This window comes from Ceratotherium simum, chromosome 1 (genome assembly GCF_057802395.1).
Source record: "Ceratotherium simum simum isolate JZ-2026a chromosome 1, ASM5780239v1, whole genome shotgun sequence".
Taxonomy (NCBI): Eukaryota; Metazoa; Chordata; class Mammalia; order Perissodactyla; family Rhinocerotidae; genus Ceratotherium; species Ceratotherium simum.
In genome coordinates this window covers 33,011,128-33,028,267 of record NC_141900.1, presented here as the reverse complement: position 1 = coordinate 33,028,267, position 17,140 = coordinate 33,011,128, and the positions used below count along the sequence as shown (strand labels likewise).

Genomic DNA, 17,140 nt, shown 5'->3' with positions numbered 1-17,140 from the left:
CCTGGCAGCAGTGTTGCAGTCACTCCACATATAGCCCAGCACATATACACCTGGCTGCAACCTGGGCCCAGAGCCATCCTCATCTCATCTGTTGCCTACAGAACTCTAACTTGCTAACTCCTCTGTGTGCTTCCATTCTTGCCCCCTGTGTCCAGTTCTCCACACACTGTCAGAGTGAGCTTTTCCAAACATAAATCTCTCCCACTGGTTTCCCATAGCATGGAATAAATACACATTCCTTACATTGGCCTACATGGCCCCCTCCTGCCCCATCAATCTCATTGCCGTTACCTCTTCAGTACAGCCTACCACGCTGACCTTCTTTCTGTTCTGTGAACACTCCCGTCTTCTTCCTGGCTGGGGGCCCCGCGGAACCTACCCCATCTATGTTTCTGTAATGGCTTCTTATCAGTGATAAGTAGGGTCGTTCTCCCTCAGAACGACCTTTGGTCCCCAACCCAAACCAAAGTCACTATAGCATCACTGCTTTATTTACTTATTAAGATTTATTACTCTAAAATTATCTTGCTAATTTATTGGTTTACTTGTTTATTACAGCTTCTCAAATGGGAAGAAAGACAAGAAAAAAAAGGAAGTTCCTGGGAAAAACTATCTTAGATATTTCAGCAATGGTACCATGTCACATGAGGTTTGGGCCCTGAAAGTGAAGAGAATTCCTGCTTGCACAGAAATTTAATGAGATTAGAAAAAAAGGTTCTCTCGTTCTAGGTTGTGTCTCCAGTGTCTGGAACAGCGCCTAGCATGAAGGCTCTGTGGAAAATGGTTTGAAAACCAACTTTATGATATAATCTCATTTTACCAGTTAGGAAATCACAAATGTATTTATGCCACATACTTTTTGTTCATACCGTTCTTAAGTGTTCAGTAGGTAAAATTACTAAACATTCTGAGGTATTAGTGTCAGATAGAAGTGTAATGTAATGTGATTCTTAAATGATATGGAGTCTTTAGACAGGGTGGTGGGCACTGTCTAGTTGTAGGTTTCTTTGCAGTCTTGCTTGGGTAGTAAGGTAGTGGTCTACTGTATCTCTTTGTAATCTTATGATATGTGAGACACTTGCATACAAAATAGGAGAATGATTGGATGGAATATTTTGATAAATGGTCTGCATGTGTGGTGGCTGTGTGAAGCCACTTGTGAATCTTTGGGACAAGCTAGGTTACAACAGATGGAGCAGGCTGTGCACTGAGTATAGAAAGATAAGTAAGACATAGTCCAGTTCTCTAGGAGCTGACACCAGTGGGAGTGGGAGGCGGAGATAGATATAAACCATCATACTTCTAGTCTAGCTTTGAGTTAGTGAATTGAATTGTGTGTCAATTACTGTGGAATTCTCTAGGAAGCTGGATCACTCTGCTCGGGGTAAGCCATTTGAGAGGAGGTCACATGTGAGGTCACTCATGGAAGAAGAGTCTTTTCCAAGAAGGAAATTGTGGTAAAATGTATTCCAGATAGAGAGAGGAGTGTGAATACAGGCTTGGAGGAAGAAAGCTGTCATCAGTTCTCTATTGCATCTCTTCTCAGTAGGTGGAAAACATTTTTAGTGTACAAGGGTGGAGCTTAGTCTCATGAAATTTAAGCAAAATGTTCTTTATGCTTAGTTTCCTCTCCAGCCCCCAAGGGCAAAGGCTTCAAGAACACAAAAGCCAAGAAGAAACTTAGGCACCATTTTCTTTTATGCTGCAGCAGCCCTCCCTCCAGACAGTGACTGCACAGTGCCCTAGCTACTGGAATGAGGAGAAAGGTGTGGGGTTAAGAGAACATCTGGAAAATCGTTGGTTGACATTTCAAAAGTGTTATCCTGGCTTGTGTGTCTTGTGGCAGGATTGTGAAGGGACCAATATGACATATTACGGATCTTGGACTTTATCCTTTATGCAGTAGATTGTCACCAAAGTTTATTAATGGGAGCAAGATGATCATATTTTTGTTTCCAAAGATAAAATCTGGTGATTATATGAAGACCTGCTTGGAGTAGAAAGATCAGTTAGGAGGCTCTTATTAGAGTAGAAGGAAGAGATGATGGGGAGCTGAACCAGGGCATTGACCATGAGGAAGGAGAGGGTTTGAATAGCTCCAGTGCAGATATGGGAGTCACTGAGGCTGTGGGAGTAGCTGGGGTCACCCTGAGAGTGTGCATGGGATTCTGGGAAACACTGGCATGTAGGGAGGAGGGAGAGCATGAGGAACCAGTGAATGAGACTGAAAGAGAGATCAGAGTGGTGGAAGAACCAGGAGAATGAGGTTCTGGAAGCCGGAAGAGGAGACAGTGGTATCTTGGACATCTGGGATAATCGGACCTCTTCAACTGAATGTCCCAAGCACCACAGAATAAAAACCTTCAAAACTGAACTAATAATCTTCTCACATTTGACCAGACCTGCTCTTTTTGCTGACTTCTGATTCCCTACCATGACACCATCATTCTCCAGATGCTTCGACTTGAGGTCTTGATCGGTTTTTATTTTCACTGTCTCAACTTCTGTGCCATGAGTTGCTAGGGCCTGTAACTTCTCCCTCTCTAAATCTTAGGGTACTTTCTTCTTTTCTATTCTCGTTTAGACCCTCTTTCCTTGCATAATTGCAGTAGTTCAAGTTTCTCAGTCTCTGCCTATTCCAGCTGGCAGCTAAGTCATCCTAGACCATTTATCTAATTATGTCCTTTTCTGCTCAAAAGCACTGAATGACTACTAGTTTTTATACACCCTACCTGCGGGGCCCAGATTAACTTTCCAGCCACATACCTGCCTCCTCCCATCCACACAATACACCACACACCCCAGCCAAAGTAGCTTACTCACTGTTCAAACATGCCGTGGACTTTTGCCCATCCTTGTTGTTCCTTTTGTCAGAAAAACTTTTCCTCTTTCCCACACCTGTCAAAATCAGACTCCTCTGAACTAGGCCCTCTCGTATTATAACATAACTTTTGAAGTGACTACAAGACTTAAAGTGTGCCTTCCCTGATGATCTGGCAATCTTGATTATGAAATTTATCCTATAAAAATATTTACCGTATATTCATATCTAATATATGTGTAAAGGTATGTTTAATGCAGTATTGCTTGTAACAGTAATATATTGGAAACAACTGAAATAGATGCAATTTTGAAAAAATAGATACACATATACACACACACAGACATGGAAAATTGGCCACTGAATGTGGGCTGTGATTCTATTTATTTTTTTATTTTTTTATTTTTTTGGTGAGGAAGATCAGCCCTGAGCTAACATCCATGCTAATCCTCCTCTTTTTGCTGAGGAAGACCGGCTCTGAGCTAACATCTATTGCCAATCCTCCTCCTTTTTTTTTCCCCAAAGCCCCAGTAGATAGTTGTATGTCATAGTTGCACATCCTTCTAGTTGCTGTATGTGGGACACGGCCTCAGCATGGCCGGAGAAGCGGTGCATCGGTGCGCACCCAGGATCTGAACCTAGGCCGCCAGTAGCAGAGCGCGTGCATTTAACCGCTAAGCCACGGGGCCGGCCCTGATTCTATTTTTTAAAATAAGTGCTATGTGTTTTTGTGTGTGTATGCATGCATACAGAAAAGAAAATCTGAAAAAATACACACCAAAATATTGAATCGTGGTTATTATGTGTGTCTGTTGGGGAGGTGTTCAAGTTTTAATGTACCCATAAAAATTTTTTTTTTTTTTTTTTTTTAAAGATTTTATTTATTTAATTTTTCCCCCCAAAGCCCCAGTAGATAGTTGCATGTCACAGCTGCACATCCTTCTAGTTGCTGCATGTGGGACTCAGCCTCAGGATGGACGGAGAAGCGGTGCCTCGATGCGCACCCGGGATCCGAACCCGGGCCACCAGCATTGCAGCGCGCGCACTTAACCACCAAGCCACAGGACCGGCCCGTACCCATAAAAATTTTAACATTTGCTAATACTGCATGATGAGCTCACTAGTATTTATTACACTATTGTTTATATTTTATATTTTTAAATAAAAATAAAAACAGGAGAAATGCAGTGTTAGCTTTTAAGTACTAAGTGCTTTAGTGTCAAGTATGCACTGATATTTATTTATCAGGACAGAGACCCTAGAAAAGATTTTTCTCTCTGTCCTCTTGGAGTGATATTTCAGAAGGTACTTTAATTCAAGGATGCCAATATTCCTGCCGACAGACAGACTGCTTCTTAATAAATGTGGGTTTCTTCTTGCAAATAAGCTTCATTGAATTGAGCGTGTGTGTGGTTGCACCTGGCCAGCAGTGAAGGATTTGAATGGGTGCCATGATTCTTGCACACAATTAAAACTGAATCAGTTTGACCTATTTTTGTGTAAGTTGTTAAGTGACACAAGTTTTCATTTTTATATGCTTATTTTTAATGGCGAACAAAGAGACATAATGGTATGTGTTTGTTTTGTGGTGATCTAGGTAATGGCAGCGGTACACCTCTCAACAATCTGGAGGAGCAAATGACCACGTAATTAGACATTTTCCTTATTATCGTTAAGCTCTTCTGTATTGATCCAATTGTAGCAATGTTTAAAATTTTGCATTATTATAATAAAGATTCAAAGTTTTGAGGAGAACAATGCCATTGTTAGTTTTCCAAGAGAATACAGTGTAGATTTTTGTTATTTTTAAGAAAAGAATTTGCTGCATCAGATATACAAAAGTTAAGGTTAAGCCTAGATTAGATTTATGTACGCACTGGTAAATTTAGAATATCTTATACAGGGAAATTAGAGGAGTTCAATGTGGCCTTTTAGAATGTAGTTAAATTACAAATCACATTATTTGCAATGGCTTTGTAATTATTAGTTTGCTTTCTGGACGTTTTCAGTCATGTAATGATATGAGATCAGTCAATGGGATTTTTTTTTAAATACAGTGTATAATTCTTATCAATGAAACAAAACATCCCAGAATAATTATAGAAACTCTATAACCTTAATTCACCTTGGGTAAATTTTCATTAATGATTTACATATCTTGAAGTTTGCTCCCCAGAAAGGCTTATAAAAGGTATGCAATGATATGAGTTGGTGAATTAGAAGATAATGATTCCACCTTATCCTATAAATAATCTGCTAAATTTGAAGTAAATGGAGACATTTGATCATATTTTGAAAGATGAGAAGCAAATACCTACAAATATTCCTATGGAACGGATTTTTTTCTATTAGGGAAAATAAAACACAATATCTTGTAATTGTCTTATAAATGCTTAAATATAAATATATTTTGTTTGAGTAAACATTGACTGATAGTTTAAAATACATTCACTGATTCTCAAAGCATGAGTTGTCCTTGTTAAACGGTGTTTCTTTTTAGCTATCTGTTGCTACATCAGTAACACGTGGATAATGATTAATTATTATCTATTAACGAAAATTTAGTATTCTAATTACATCTTCCTTGACAAATACATTGTAAATTACAAGGTGTAGCTTGGGGAAGATATGTTTAACAAGATTCCTGCTGGGTTGAACACTGAGTTGTGAACAGTAACATCAGCAACTATCTGCTTATTACGTAGCCATTTTTATAGCTTCTCTGTGGTTCGTACATTTTTATTTGAAAATGGCAAGTAGTAAACTTTTAAAAATGGGAATATTGATATCATATTTCATTTTAAAATGTTTGTCTTTAACTTAAAAATTAATTACTTAGTAAAACCCAAGAGATGTTTGCTTTCTTAAATATGAAGACTCAAATTGAGGAAACAAATTCAACATTTCTAGATGATCAAGGGTCTAGTTTTAGAAGATGTTCATTTTTTGTTAGAGTTTAAACTGAAAGGACTACTTTTTGATTCATTAAATATTTTAGGATAACTCACGATGGCCAGTTACACAGACAATATGAAAATACTTTTTATTTTCAGTTGCTCTTGGCATCCACATTCTGCCAGATTAATAGCCCAGAAGGCCAGGGGACTATCTCCATCTCTTGGTTCCACTTTCTGGGAAGTTCTGTCACTTCTTTCCATTCCCCAGTGTGCAGAAACCACCCCAAAGTGCTCATCAGCTGATATTGAGGTAATCCAGGTAGGCAGGACTACAATGGTAGATCTTACCTGATGCTGTGATGCTCCAAGGCGCCACACAAGTCTCTCACAATAACTGGCATTCTCTGAGTGCTTACTATGTGTCGGGCATTGGCCCAAGTGTATTACATGCATTATTGCGTTACTATTCTTATCTCCATCTCACCAATTAGAAAACTGAGGCTTAGAAAGGTTAAGCAGCTTGCCCAAGATTACACACAGCAGTTAAGAGCTGGGATTTGAGCCAAAGCAGAAACCACACTCTTAACCATTCCACACTATACTTGTGCAGACATAGCTGGATGCCGACCATCAACTCTGCTTGTTACAACCCCTTATTATCTGTTAAGGATGGTAAGATAGCTAGATAACTAAAAAAGTAAGACTCAGTGGTCTTTTTGGGAAAGAGGCATTGATTAGAAAACAGAGTATGTGCAGTATTCTTGTTGTTTTTCAGGTATGCCTATTATTACACTGGAATCGGTGCTGGTGTGCTTGTTGCTGCCTACATTCAGGTTTCATTCTGGTGCCTGGCAGCTGGAAGACAAATACACAAGATTAGAAAACAGTTTTTTCATGCTATAATGCAACAGGAGATAGGCTGGTTTGACGTGCATGATGTTGGGGAGCTTAACACCCGGCTCACAGAGTAAGTACCCAGTTGTATCTTTAACTCAGACATGGTTATTATTCTTATTAAAATGAAAGAGATGTCATCAGATCTGTTAGGAGGCTAGTGCATCACTCAGAAGTACTTATGAGACTAAAGTCCTTCTGAGCAGCAACCATGTCTTATGCATCTTTTTGTCCCCATTACTCTAGCAGGGCATGAGGGGACCTGCGTGACTAGCCCCGAATGAGGGATTGGACTTGCCAGACTCAGGAAATCCTCGGAGAGTGTGCAGTAGAGCAACAACATGATGCTTTCTGGGGATATTTCCCAGCAAGAGCCTTAGATCTTAACTAATTTACCTCAGGCTAAAACAAACAAGCCAAAAACAACTAGATTCAGGAGAAAAGTTCTGTGTTCACAATTCTGATGTTTATGTCTAACACTATCTGTTCTTTTAGTGATGTCTCCAAAATTAATGAAGGAATTGGTGACAAAATTGGAATGTTCTTTCAGTCAATAGCAACGTTTCTCACCGGTTTTATAGTAGGATTTACACGTGGTTGGAAGCTAACCCTTGTGATTTTGGCCGTCAGTCCTGTTCTTGGACTGTCAGCTGCCATCTGGGCAAAGGTAGGTGAATCCAGATTTGAAACTGTCTCCACCCCAACCCCCCCACAGTGGAAGGCTGTTTCTACCAAATGATGACCCCGACTCTATACTTGATCCTTAGTTTTAAATCTTCTGTTCAAAATCAGTGGGAATAAGCAGATGCAGCCTCTGTGTCCTGCTCCTGCCAGGACTCCATGCTGTCCTGGGCCATGTGGTTATCTGGGGAAGAGATAAGAAAGAAAGAAGCAGCTCTCGTATCTCATGTTCCCCTTCATGTAAAAGGCATGCTCACCTCTTAAAGAGCTGTGTTCTGTAGTAGACAGACTCCATATTTTCACAGCAAATATGGAGTCAAGTTCAGTGAACAACATGTGTCCCATTCAATTAACAAACATTATTGGTTTTAATGTTTTTGGTTTTGAAGATTTTGTTTAATTTTTAAATTGATTTTATAGTTTTGTCAGCATTGTAAATGGTTTTATGCTTATACATATTTAAATGCATTGGTAGAACATAATTAACAAAAATACTTCCTAGTCCCATATGCATGTAAATCAGAAGCGTGCAGTTCTCTCTCCCAATCACAAAGGCAGAGCAGTACAGATGGCCCTCCCCACCTCTGCACAATGATCTTATAAAACTTATTTTCCTTTTTATTTTTATTTATTATTTTTTTTGTGTGTGTGAGGAAGATTAGCCCAGAGCTAACATCTGTTGCCAATCCTCCCCTTTTTGCTGAGGAAGACTGGCCCCGGGCTAACATCTGTGCCCATCTTCCTCTACTTTATATGGGACCACCATATAAAGCCGAGCCAAGCCATAGCATGGCTTCACAAGCGATGTGTCTGTGTGCACCCGGGATCTGAACCTGTGAATCCTGGGCCGCCAAAGCAGAGTGTGTGCGCTTTACCGCTGTGCCACCGAGCAGGCCCTTTATTTTCCTTTATAAGACTTTATAAAATGAACATGATGTTCATTTTAAACTGATTTGATGTAAGAGTGGGTTGTGGTGGAGAGATTGGCTCAGTATGTAATTTCTGTTGGGTTCAACACAGCTTAGAGAAAGCACTACAAATTCTTGTGACCAAAGAATATACAATAATGGAGGGCCAAACAAAGCCAAGACTAACACAAAATAAATCAGGCTGTAAGTATTAAGAAGTTTTAGATTTTTTACTCTATAGGATGGATATTGTTTTGCTGTTGCAAACAGTAACTACCATTTATTGAGCATCTTGTATGTCAGGGAAATACATATGTTATCTTTCTGAAGTATAGGTATTATCTCATTTTACAGAGGAAGAAACTGAAGTTCTGAGGATTCTGTTAATTTGTTGCTCAAAGTAATACAGGGTTTAAATGATGTTCTTTGTAAAACTGCCTCTCTCTATCAGTCAGCTGAAATTCTTGGCAAAATCTTTGTGCTAATTGATTTTTCTATTTACTAGAATATTAAGCAAGTTAGGTGGCAAACTCTTCATATCAGTATCTCTTTAAAAACTGTCTAAAATGTATTGATCCCCATTCTAGTTAAGTTAGGAAAACAGACTGTAAGTTAATCTTTTACCAATTAATTATACGTTGCTTCAGATACTATTTATTTAATAAACAGAGCCCCAGGCTTATTGCTGGAGACCTAAGTTTAAATCCTCACTCTGCCATAAATATTTGGTATGATTTCAAACAAATTTCTTAAATTCTCTGGTTGTCAGCCATATTAAAAAAGAAATCTAGCCTAGCCTGGGAAGCCTCTTTGTCCTTGTGAGCTGAGGCTGTCCTCCCCAACCCTGAGACACTGGGGCAAGAAGGCAGAGTAGGAAGGGACCCAGTCACAGCAAGCTTCCTGGTGCAGGAAGCCTCTTTAGACCTGTGTGCTGACACCTCTCTTCCCTCACCCAGAGACACTATGGTGGATAGAGAGCACAGGTAGGGGAAACCACAACACCCTGCCCCACCAAAGGATACTTGGTGCTCTGACCTTAAGAAACCACTTCCACTCCCTCAGGTAGCAGAAGCTGGGGCCAGTAGGAGCCCCAGCAGCTCCAGATAAACCACACCGACAAAAATAATACCACAAAGTCTCTGAATATAAAACTGCTACTGGAACCACACCTCACGAAAGTAGGCCAATAATTGCAGGCTAAACCCAAACAAGGTAACTGCTTGCTAAAATAAAAGCTTTAAATAGGACCCAGAGTCTCCTAACATAATAGACAAAATGTCCAGGATACAATAAAAAGTCACTTGTTTTACCAAGAACCAAGAAAATCACAACTTGAAAGAGAAGAAAACAATTAACTGAACCGACACTCAGATAAATCAGATGTAAGAATTATTTGACGTGGATTTTGAAACAGCCATTATAAAAATGCCTCCTCACTAATCATTTACAGCTTCTCTTGAAACAAAAGAAAAAAAATAGAAAATAGCCATGAAATAGAAGTTTTATAAACAGGACAAAATGAAACTAGCGAAGCGAAAGATAAAACAGCAGAAATAAAAGTCATGCTGGATGGGCTCGATCTGGTTGAGTGGAGATGACAGGATAGAATCAGTGTACCTGGAGACGGCACAACAGAATTCACCCACTCTGAAACAGAGAGAAAATGGAAAGAGCTTCAGGGACCTGTGGAAAAATAGCAAAAGATCCAACATTTGTTATCCTTGAGGCCTCAAAAGAAGAGGAGAAAGAGAGTGGGGCTGAAGGAGTATTGGAAGAAATAATGGCTGAAAGCTTCCAGTATTTGGTGAAAGATAAAGCTTCAGATCCAAGAAGCTGAGCTAACCCCAAACAGAGTAAACCCCAAGAACTCCATCTCATAGCACATCATAATTAAACTATTGAAAACTAAAGACAAAGAAGAAAATCTTGAAGTCAGCTAGAGAGAAACACAGTATCTATAGGGGAACACCAATTTGAATGACAACATATTTCTCATCTGAAACCATGAAGGCCAGGAGGAAGTGGCATAATATTTTTCAAGTGCTCAAAGAAAAGAACTGTGTGCACTGTATGTGGTAAAATTACTCTTCAGGAGTGATGGGGAAATAAAAACGTTCTCAGATCAAGGAAAACTATAAGAATTTTCCACTAGCACGCCTAGTGTTAAAGACTAGCTAAATGAAGTTTTTCAAACAGAAGGGAAATGATAAAAGCAATATTGGAGGATCAGGAAGGGAAAAGGAACAACAGAAAGAGCAGAAATTGGGAATATACAATAGACTTTCCTTAACCCCAGGAGATTTCTAAACTATATTTGACGATTGAACCAAAGTGGTAACCAAGTGGTAAAATATTGATGCCAGTAGATTTTTATAAGTCACATATGAGTATTATAGAGCAACCATTATGAAACCCAAGCAAAAGATATATTCAAAAACACTGTAAATAAGTCAAGATCCAATGTTAAAACTTGATCAAGTAACCTGCAAGAAGGCAAGAAAAGAGAAGCAGAGCAATGAGAACCAGAGGAATCAAATAGAAAACCAATAAGAAAATGGTAGACATAACTGCTAACATGCCACTAATTACTTTAAATTGAAACAGTTTAAATATACCAATTCAGAGAGAAATTTGCAGAGAGGATTAAAAAAATGTGACCCAACTATGTGCTGCTTACAAGAAACTTACTTCAAAATTAATAACATAGGTAGAGTCGAAGTAACAGGATGGAAAAAGATACACCTTACAAACATTAACTCAAGAAAGAGTGGCTATATTAATATCTGCTAATGTAGACTTCAGAACAAAGAAAATTACTATTAAAAAAGAGGAACATTACATAATGATGAAAGGATCAATCCTCCAGGAAAACATAATGATCCTGAATGTGTATGACCCAAATAATGTAGCCTCAAAATACATGAAGTAAAAACTGAGAGAGTTGAAGGGAGAAATAGAAAAATCACAATTATAGTTGGAGACTTCAACACTCACTTCTCAGCACTGATAGAACTACTAGACAAAAAATCAGCTAGAATACAGAAGATCTGACCAACACAATCAACCAGTCGGATCTAATTGGCATTTATAAAATGCTCTACCCAACAACAGCAGGATACACATTTAAACCTTCACCAATATAGATCATATGCTGGGCCATAAAACAAACCTCAACAAATTTAAAATAATTGAAACCATAAAGTGTGTTTTCTCTGACTACAGTGGCATCACACTAGAAACAAAGAACAGAACAACAATGAGAAAATCTCTAAACGTGTGGGAATTAGGCAATACATTTTTAAATAATCCATGGATCATAAAGGACATTTCAAAGGAAAAAGTTCGTATAACTAAATGAAAACAAAAACCAAAACATCAAAATATTTGGGATACAGCTAAAGAAGTGCTGAGGGAAATTTATAGCATTAACTGTCTACATTAGAAATGAGGAAAGGTCTCAAATCACTAATATAAATTCCGACCTCAAGAAACTAGATAAAGAAGAGCAAAATAAAACCAAGTCAAGGAGAAGAAGGAAATAATAAAGGAAAGAGCAGAAATCAGTGAAATTGAAAATAGAAAAATAATGAGACTATAAATAAAACAGAAAGCTGATTCTTCAAAACAATCAATAAAAAGAAGACACAAATCACAATATCAAGAATGAAATAAAGGATATCACTACAAATCCTGCAGACATTAAAAAGATAATAAGGGAATACTACAAAAAACTTGACACTCATAAATTTGAAAACTTAGAGATCAAATCCCTGATAACTACAAACTACCAACACCCAACTACAATGAAATAGACAATCTGAATAGTCCTATAATCATTAAAGAAATTTATTTTGTAATTTCAAAGCTCTTGAGAAAGAATTCTCCAGGCCTAGATGATTTTACTGGAAAATTCTAGCAGATATTTAAAGAAGAATTAACACCAATTTTATACAGTCTCTTCCAGAAGAAAACACTTTCTCTTCTTTCCCCCAGAAGAGGGAACACTTTCCAATTCATTTTATGAGACCAGTACAGTCATGTGCCACATAATGACGTTTCAGTCAACAACAGACTGCATATATGGTGGTGCATTAAGGGTGGTGGTCCCTTAAGATTAGTACCATATAGCCTAGGTGTATAGCAGGCTATACCAACTAGGTTTGTGTAAGTACACGCTATGATGTTTGCACAGTGACTAAATTGCCTGATGATGCATTTCTCAGAACGTATCCCTGTTGTTAAGCGACAGATAACTGTATTACCCTGATACTAAAACCTGACAAAGCAAATAGAAAAAAAGAAAACTTCAGACTAATACCTTTCAGGGAGTAAGAAGAAGAATTACTCAATAACATATTATCAAGCCAAATCCAGCAATGGATCAAAAGATTAATATACCACAACCAAGTGGGATTTGTCTCAGCTGTGCAAGGCTGGTTCAGCATTTGAAAATCCATCAATATAATCTACCATATCAATAAGCTAAAGAGGAAAAACTATATGATCATATCAATTGGCAGAAAAAAATCATTTGACAATATCCAACATCCATGGATGATTAAAAAAAAAAACCCTCTCAGCAAGTCAAGAATAGAGGGATACTACCTCAACTTGATGCAAATCATTTGCAAAACTCCACAGCTCATATCATGCTTAATAGTGAAAGACTGAATGCTTTTCCTCTAAGATTGGGAATAAGGAAGGCAAGGAAGTCTGCTCTCACCACTTTTTTTCAACAAAGTACTAGAAGTTCTAGCCACGGCAGTAAGGCAAGAAAAAGAAATAAAAGGCATATAGATTAGACAGGAAGAAATAAAACTATATCTACTTACAGACTGCATTTTCTCTGTGTAGAAAATCCCAAGAAATCTACAGTCTCCTAGAACTAATAACTGAGTTTGGAAAAGTCATAGGATACCAGATCAATTGCATTTATACATACTAACAATGAACATGCATAAAACAAAGTTTAAATATTAAATTAAAATTAATACCATTTACAATCACTCCAAATAAAATGAAACTTAGGTATGCACTTCATAAAACATACGTAGGATCTGTATGGTGAAAATTATTAAATAGTGATGAAAGAAATCAAGGCTAAATAAATGAATAGATATGGTGTGTTCATGGATTAGAAGACTTAGCATAGTAAAGATGTCAGTTCTTTCCAAACTGATCCTTAGGAGTAAGGCATTTCCTATAAAAACTTTTAGTAAGGTTTTTTGTAGACATAGACAAGCAAGCTTATTCTAAAATTTATATGAAAAGACACAGGCCCTAGAATAGCTAAAACAATCTTGACAAAGAAGAATAAAGTGAGAGGGATAAGTCTACCTGACATGAAGCTTACTATATAGCTATAGTATATTGGTGGAGGGATAGACACGTAGATCCATGAAACAATAGAGAACCCAGAAAAAGACTTACACAAATGTGCCCAGCTGATTTTTGACAAACGTACAAAAGCAATTCAATAGAGGAAGAATAGCCTTTTCCACAAATAGTGCTGGAGCAATTGGACATCCACAGGCAAAAAAAAAAAAGAACCTCAACCTAAACCTTACATTGTATATAAAAATTACCTAAAAACAGTTCATGGAATTACATGTAAAATGTAAGCTATAGAACTTTTAGAAAAAAACATAGGAGAAAATCTTTAGGATCTAGGCCTAGGGCAAGAGTTCTTAGACTTGACACTAAAAGCTCAATCCTTATAAAGAAAAATTTATAAATTAGACTTCATCAAAATTAAATAGTTTTGCTCTGTGAAAGCCATGTGAGGAGGATGAAAAGACAAGCTACAGACTGGGAAAAAATGATATGCAAACCACATACCTGACAAAGGACTAATATCTATAATACATAAAAAACTCTCAAAATGCAATAGTAAAAAGCAAACCAATTAGAGAATGGGCAAAAGATCCGAACAGACATTTTATCAAAGAGGATCTACAGATGGTAAGTAAGCACGTGAAAAGTTGTTCAGCATCATTAGCCATCAGTGAAAAGCATATTAAACTACAATGAGATATCACTACACATCTAGCAGAATGGCTAGAATAGAAAATAGTGAAACACGAAATGGTGACAAGATGCAGAGAAACCGGATCACTCGTGGATGGCTGGTGGGAATGTAAAATGGTACAGCCACTCTGGAAAACAGTTTTGCAGTTGCTTCTAAAACTAAGCATGCAATTACCATAGAATCCAACAATTGTACTCCTGGGCATTTATCTGAGAGAAAAGAAAATTATGTTCACATAAAATCTGTATTCAAATGTTTATAGCAGCTTTATTTGTAATAGCCCCAAACTGAAACAACCCCAGATATCCTTCCACAAGTAATTGGTAGACAAACTGTGGTCCATCCATACCATGGAATGCTACCCAGTGATAAAAAGGAAAGAACTATGTATACACACAACAACCTGGATGAAGCTCCAGAGAATTATATTGCATGAAAAAAGCCATTCCCAGGGGGCTGGCCCCATGTCCTAGCGGTTAAGTGTGCGCACTTTGCTACTGGCAGCCCGGGTTCGGATCCCAGGCATGCACCGACACATTGCTTCTCCGGCCATGCTGAGGCGACATCCCACATACAGCAACTAGAAGGATGTGCCACTATGACATACACTATCTACTGGGGCTTTAGGGAGAAAAAGGGTAAAAAAAAAAAAGAGGATTGGCAATAGATGTTAGCTCAGTGCTGGTCTTCCTCAGCAAAAAGAGGAGGACTGGCATGGATATTAGCTCAGGGCTGATCTTCCTCACACACACAAAAAAAGCCAATCCCAAAAGGTTATATACCATATGATTCCATTTCTATAATATTCTTGAAATGACGAAATTATAGACTTGAGAACAGGTTAGTGGTTTTCAGGGCTTAATGGTGGGGAGGGGAGGAGAGGCAAAGGGTGGAGAAAGAGGTGGCTGTGGCTATGAGATAGCAGCAAGGGATGCTTGTGATGGTATTGTTTTGTGTCATGACTGTAGTCACTTGAATTTACGAAGGTGATAACATTGCTTAGAACCACACACACCACACAAACACACACACACACTCACACACACAAGTGCATATAAAACTGGTCAACCTGAATCACGTTGATGGATTAATGTTACACGTGAAATCCTGGTTGGGATATTGTTCTGTAGTTTTCAGGATGTTACTATTGGGTAACGCAAGATGAAACATATATGGAATCTCACTGTATTGTTTCTTAGAACTGCATGTGAGTCTATAATTATCTAAAAATAAAAAGTTGAAAAAACATAAAGCATGTATAAATTATCTCAAAACAAAACAAAACAAAATCCTACATTGAGAAATGGGACAGAGATGCATGTCAAAATATCTGTAGTGGTCAAAAATATTGCTTCTGGATATATTAGTTTGAATGATACAAAATAGCCTATATTATTAGACAGCTTTTAGCTTATAGAAGTAACAATTTCATATGTCTCAAACGAATACAATTAGGCTTTGTTAAGAAATTAGCAGCCTTTGGAAGAAGGGATGAGTTAGTAATACTATCTATAGATTATGTGGGTAATTGTAATAATGGAAGTATCACCATTCTATTATTTTATATCAGAGGAACACTAGAAGGATATTGCTTTTCATATCGCTAAGAATAGTTTGGGGTTTTGTTTGTTTTTTTTAACAGACATGATCTCTTAAAAAACAAAACAAAACACTTAATGAAGATTCTGCTGTAGTCCTGCCTAAGCATCTGCTTATAATTATGGAAGTTCATAGAAGGGAAAAAGAGCAAGGTTTATTGAATTAATAGGTACTTGATATATTAATAAATTAAAATAGCATATTTTGAAACTCCTAATTCAAAAATATTTCTGGTAATCTTCCTGTTGTTGGCTGCCTCTGGTGTGGGTGATTGTTGTGGGGTGAGTTTTCAAGAGGAGCAGAGACGAATAGCTGATTCATATTGTGTGGGCCTCTTATCTTATGCCGACCTGTTTATTCAGGGATGGCAGTGACCACACTGCCTCAGACCCAGCGCTATGAATCATTTTGGCGAGTGTGGCGGGGCAGCCCGAGGAAGGTGGCTTTGAGAAGTCAGGAAGATTTGGGGCATCATGGGTTATTGCTTTGGGTACCAAAGACATGCAGCACAATATCTGCATATGGAACATAGTTATGAAATGTTCATTTGCCTTCACCCACCTGTTCCCACATCTATCACAGCTCCTTTTACTTTCACACACAGCAAAGGAAGAAATGCACTGTTAAAATCAAGACAAGTTTGAGCTTTTTCTGACAGTATGGAATAGACTGATATTACTTATCCAGATGAGTCCACAAATGCCTGTAAACTATTCAAAAAGTCTAATACTATTTAATCAGATTTTTATTATGAATTGCTTGTGTGTATAATCTTTAGTTCTATGGTTGACTACTTAGGCATCCCGGGTACAAATAGTAACCTTAGTCCTTGCCCTGCCAGTTGATCCAATTTTCATAATAGGGCCCTCTGGCATCCCAGTTCACACGTCAGTGGCTGCTTTCAGAGAGAGAGAGAGAGCCACTCCAGTGGCTGTTAATTCAGACTTTGAAGCTATATGAACTGAGCCTTGAATCATGGATATTTCCCTTACTAGCAAATAACCTCTTCATCCCTCCATTTCCTCATATATAAAATGGGGAAAATAATACCTACTTTACTGTCCAATTGAGAAGAATAAGTGAGATCCTGTGTATACAAAGTACCCAGTTCTGTTCCTTCCACGGAATAAATGCTCAGGAATCAAACAGAAGGATCAAAGCGCATCCATAAAACAAAGACCTCCCTGGTGGCTGAATGTATTGCTTTGCTTAGGAGCCACCAGCAAAGGGAACTGTCTGCTTCCCCTGGCATGTGAAACCTTCTTGAAGTCCTGTCAGAGCACAGCGCTTGGTCCCCTGCGTTCTTCTGGCC

General features: G+C 38.1%; 1 protein-coding gene across 1 annotated transcript in view; it reads left to right on the top strand.

Annotated features, from left to right (window-relative positions):
- Positions 1-17,140, top strand: part of ABCB1 (ATP binding cassette subfamily B member 1) — an 86,728-nt gene that overhangs the window by 15,764 nt on the left and 53,824 nt on the right. The window contains 3 exon segments of the mRNA XM_087447087.1: positions 4,419-4,467; positions 6,494-6,685; positions 7,108-7,279. Coding sequence (XP_087303213.1) covers positions 4,419-4,467; positions 6,494-6,685; positions 7,108-7,279 — 413 coding nt within the window.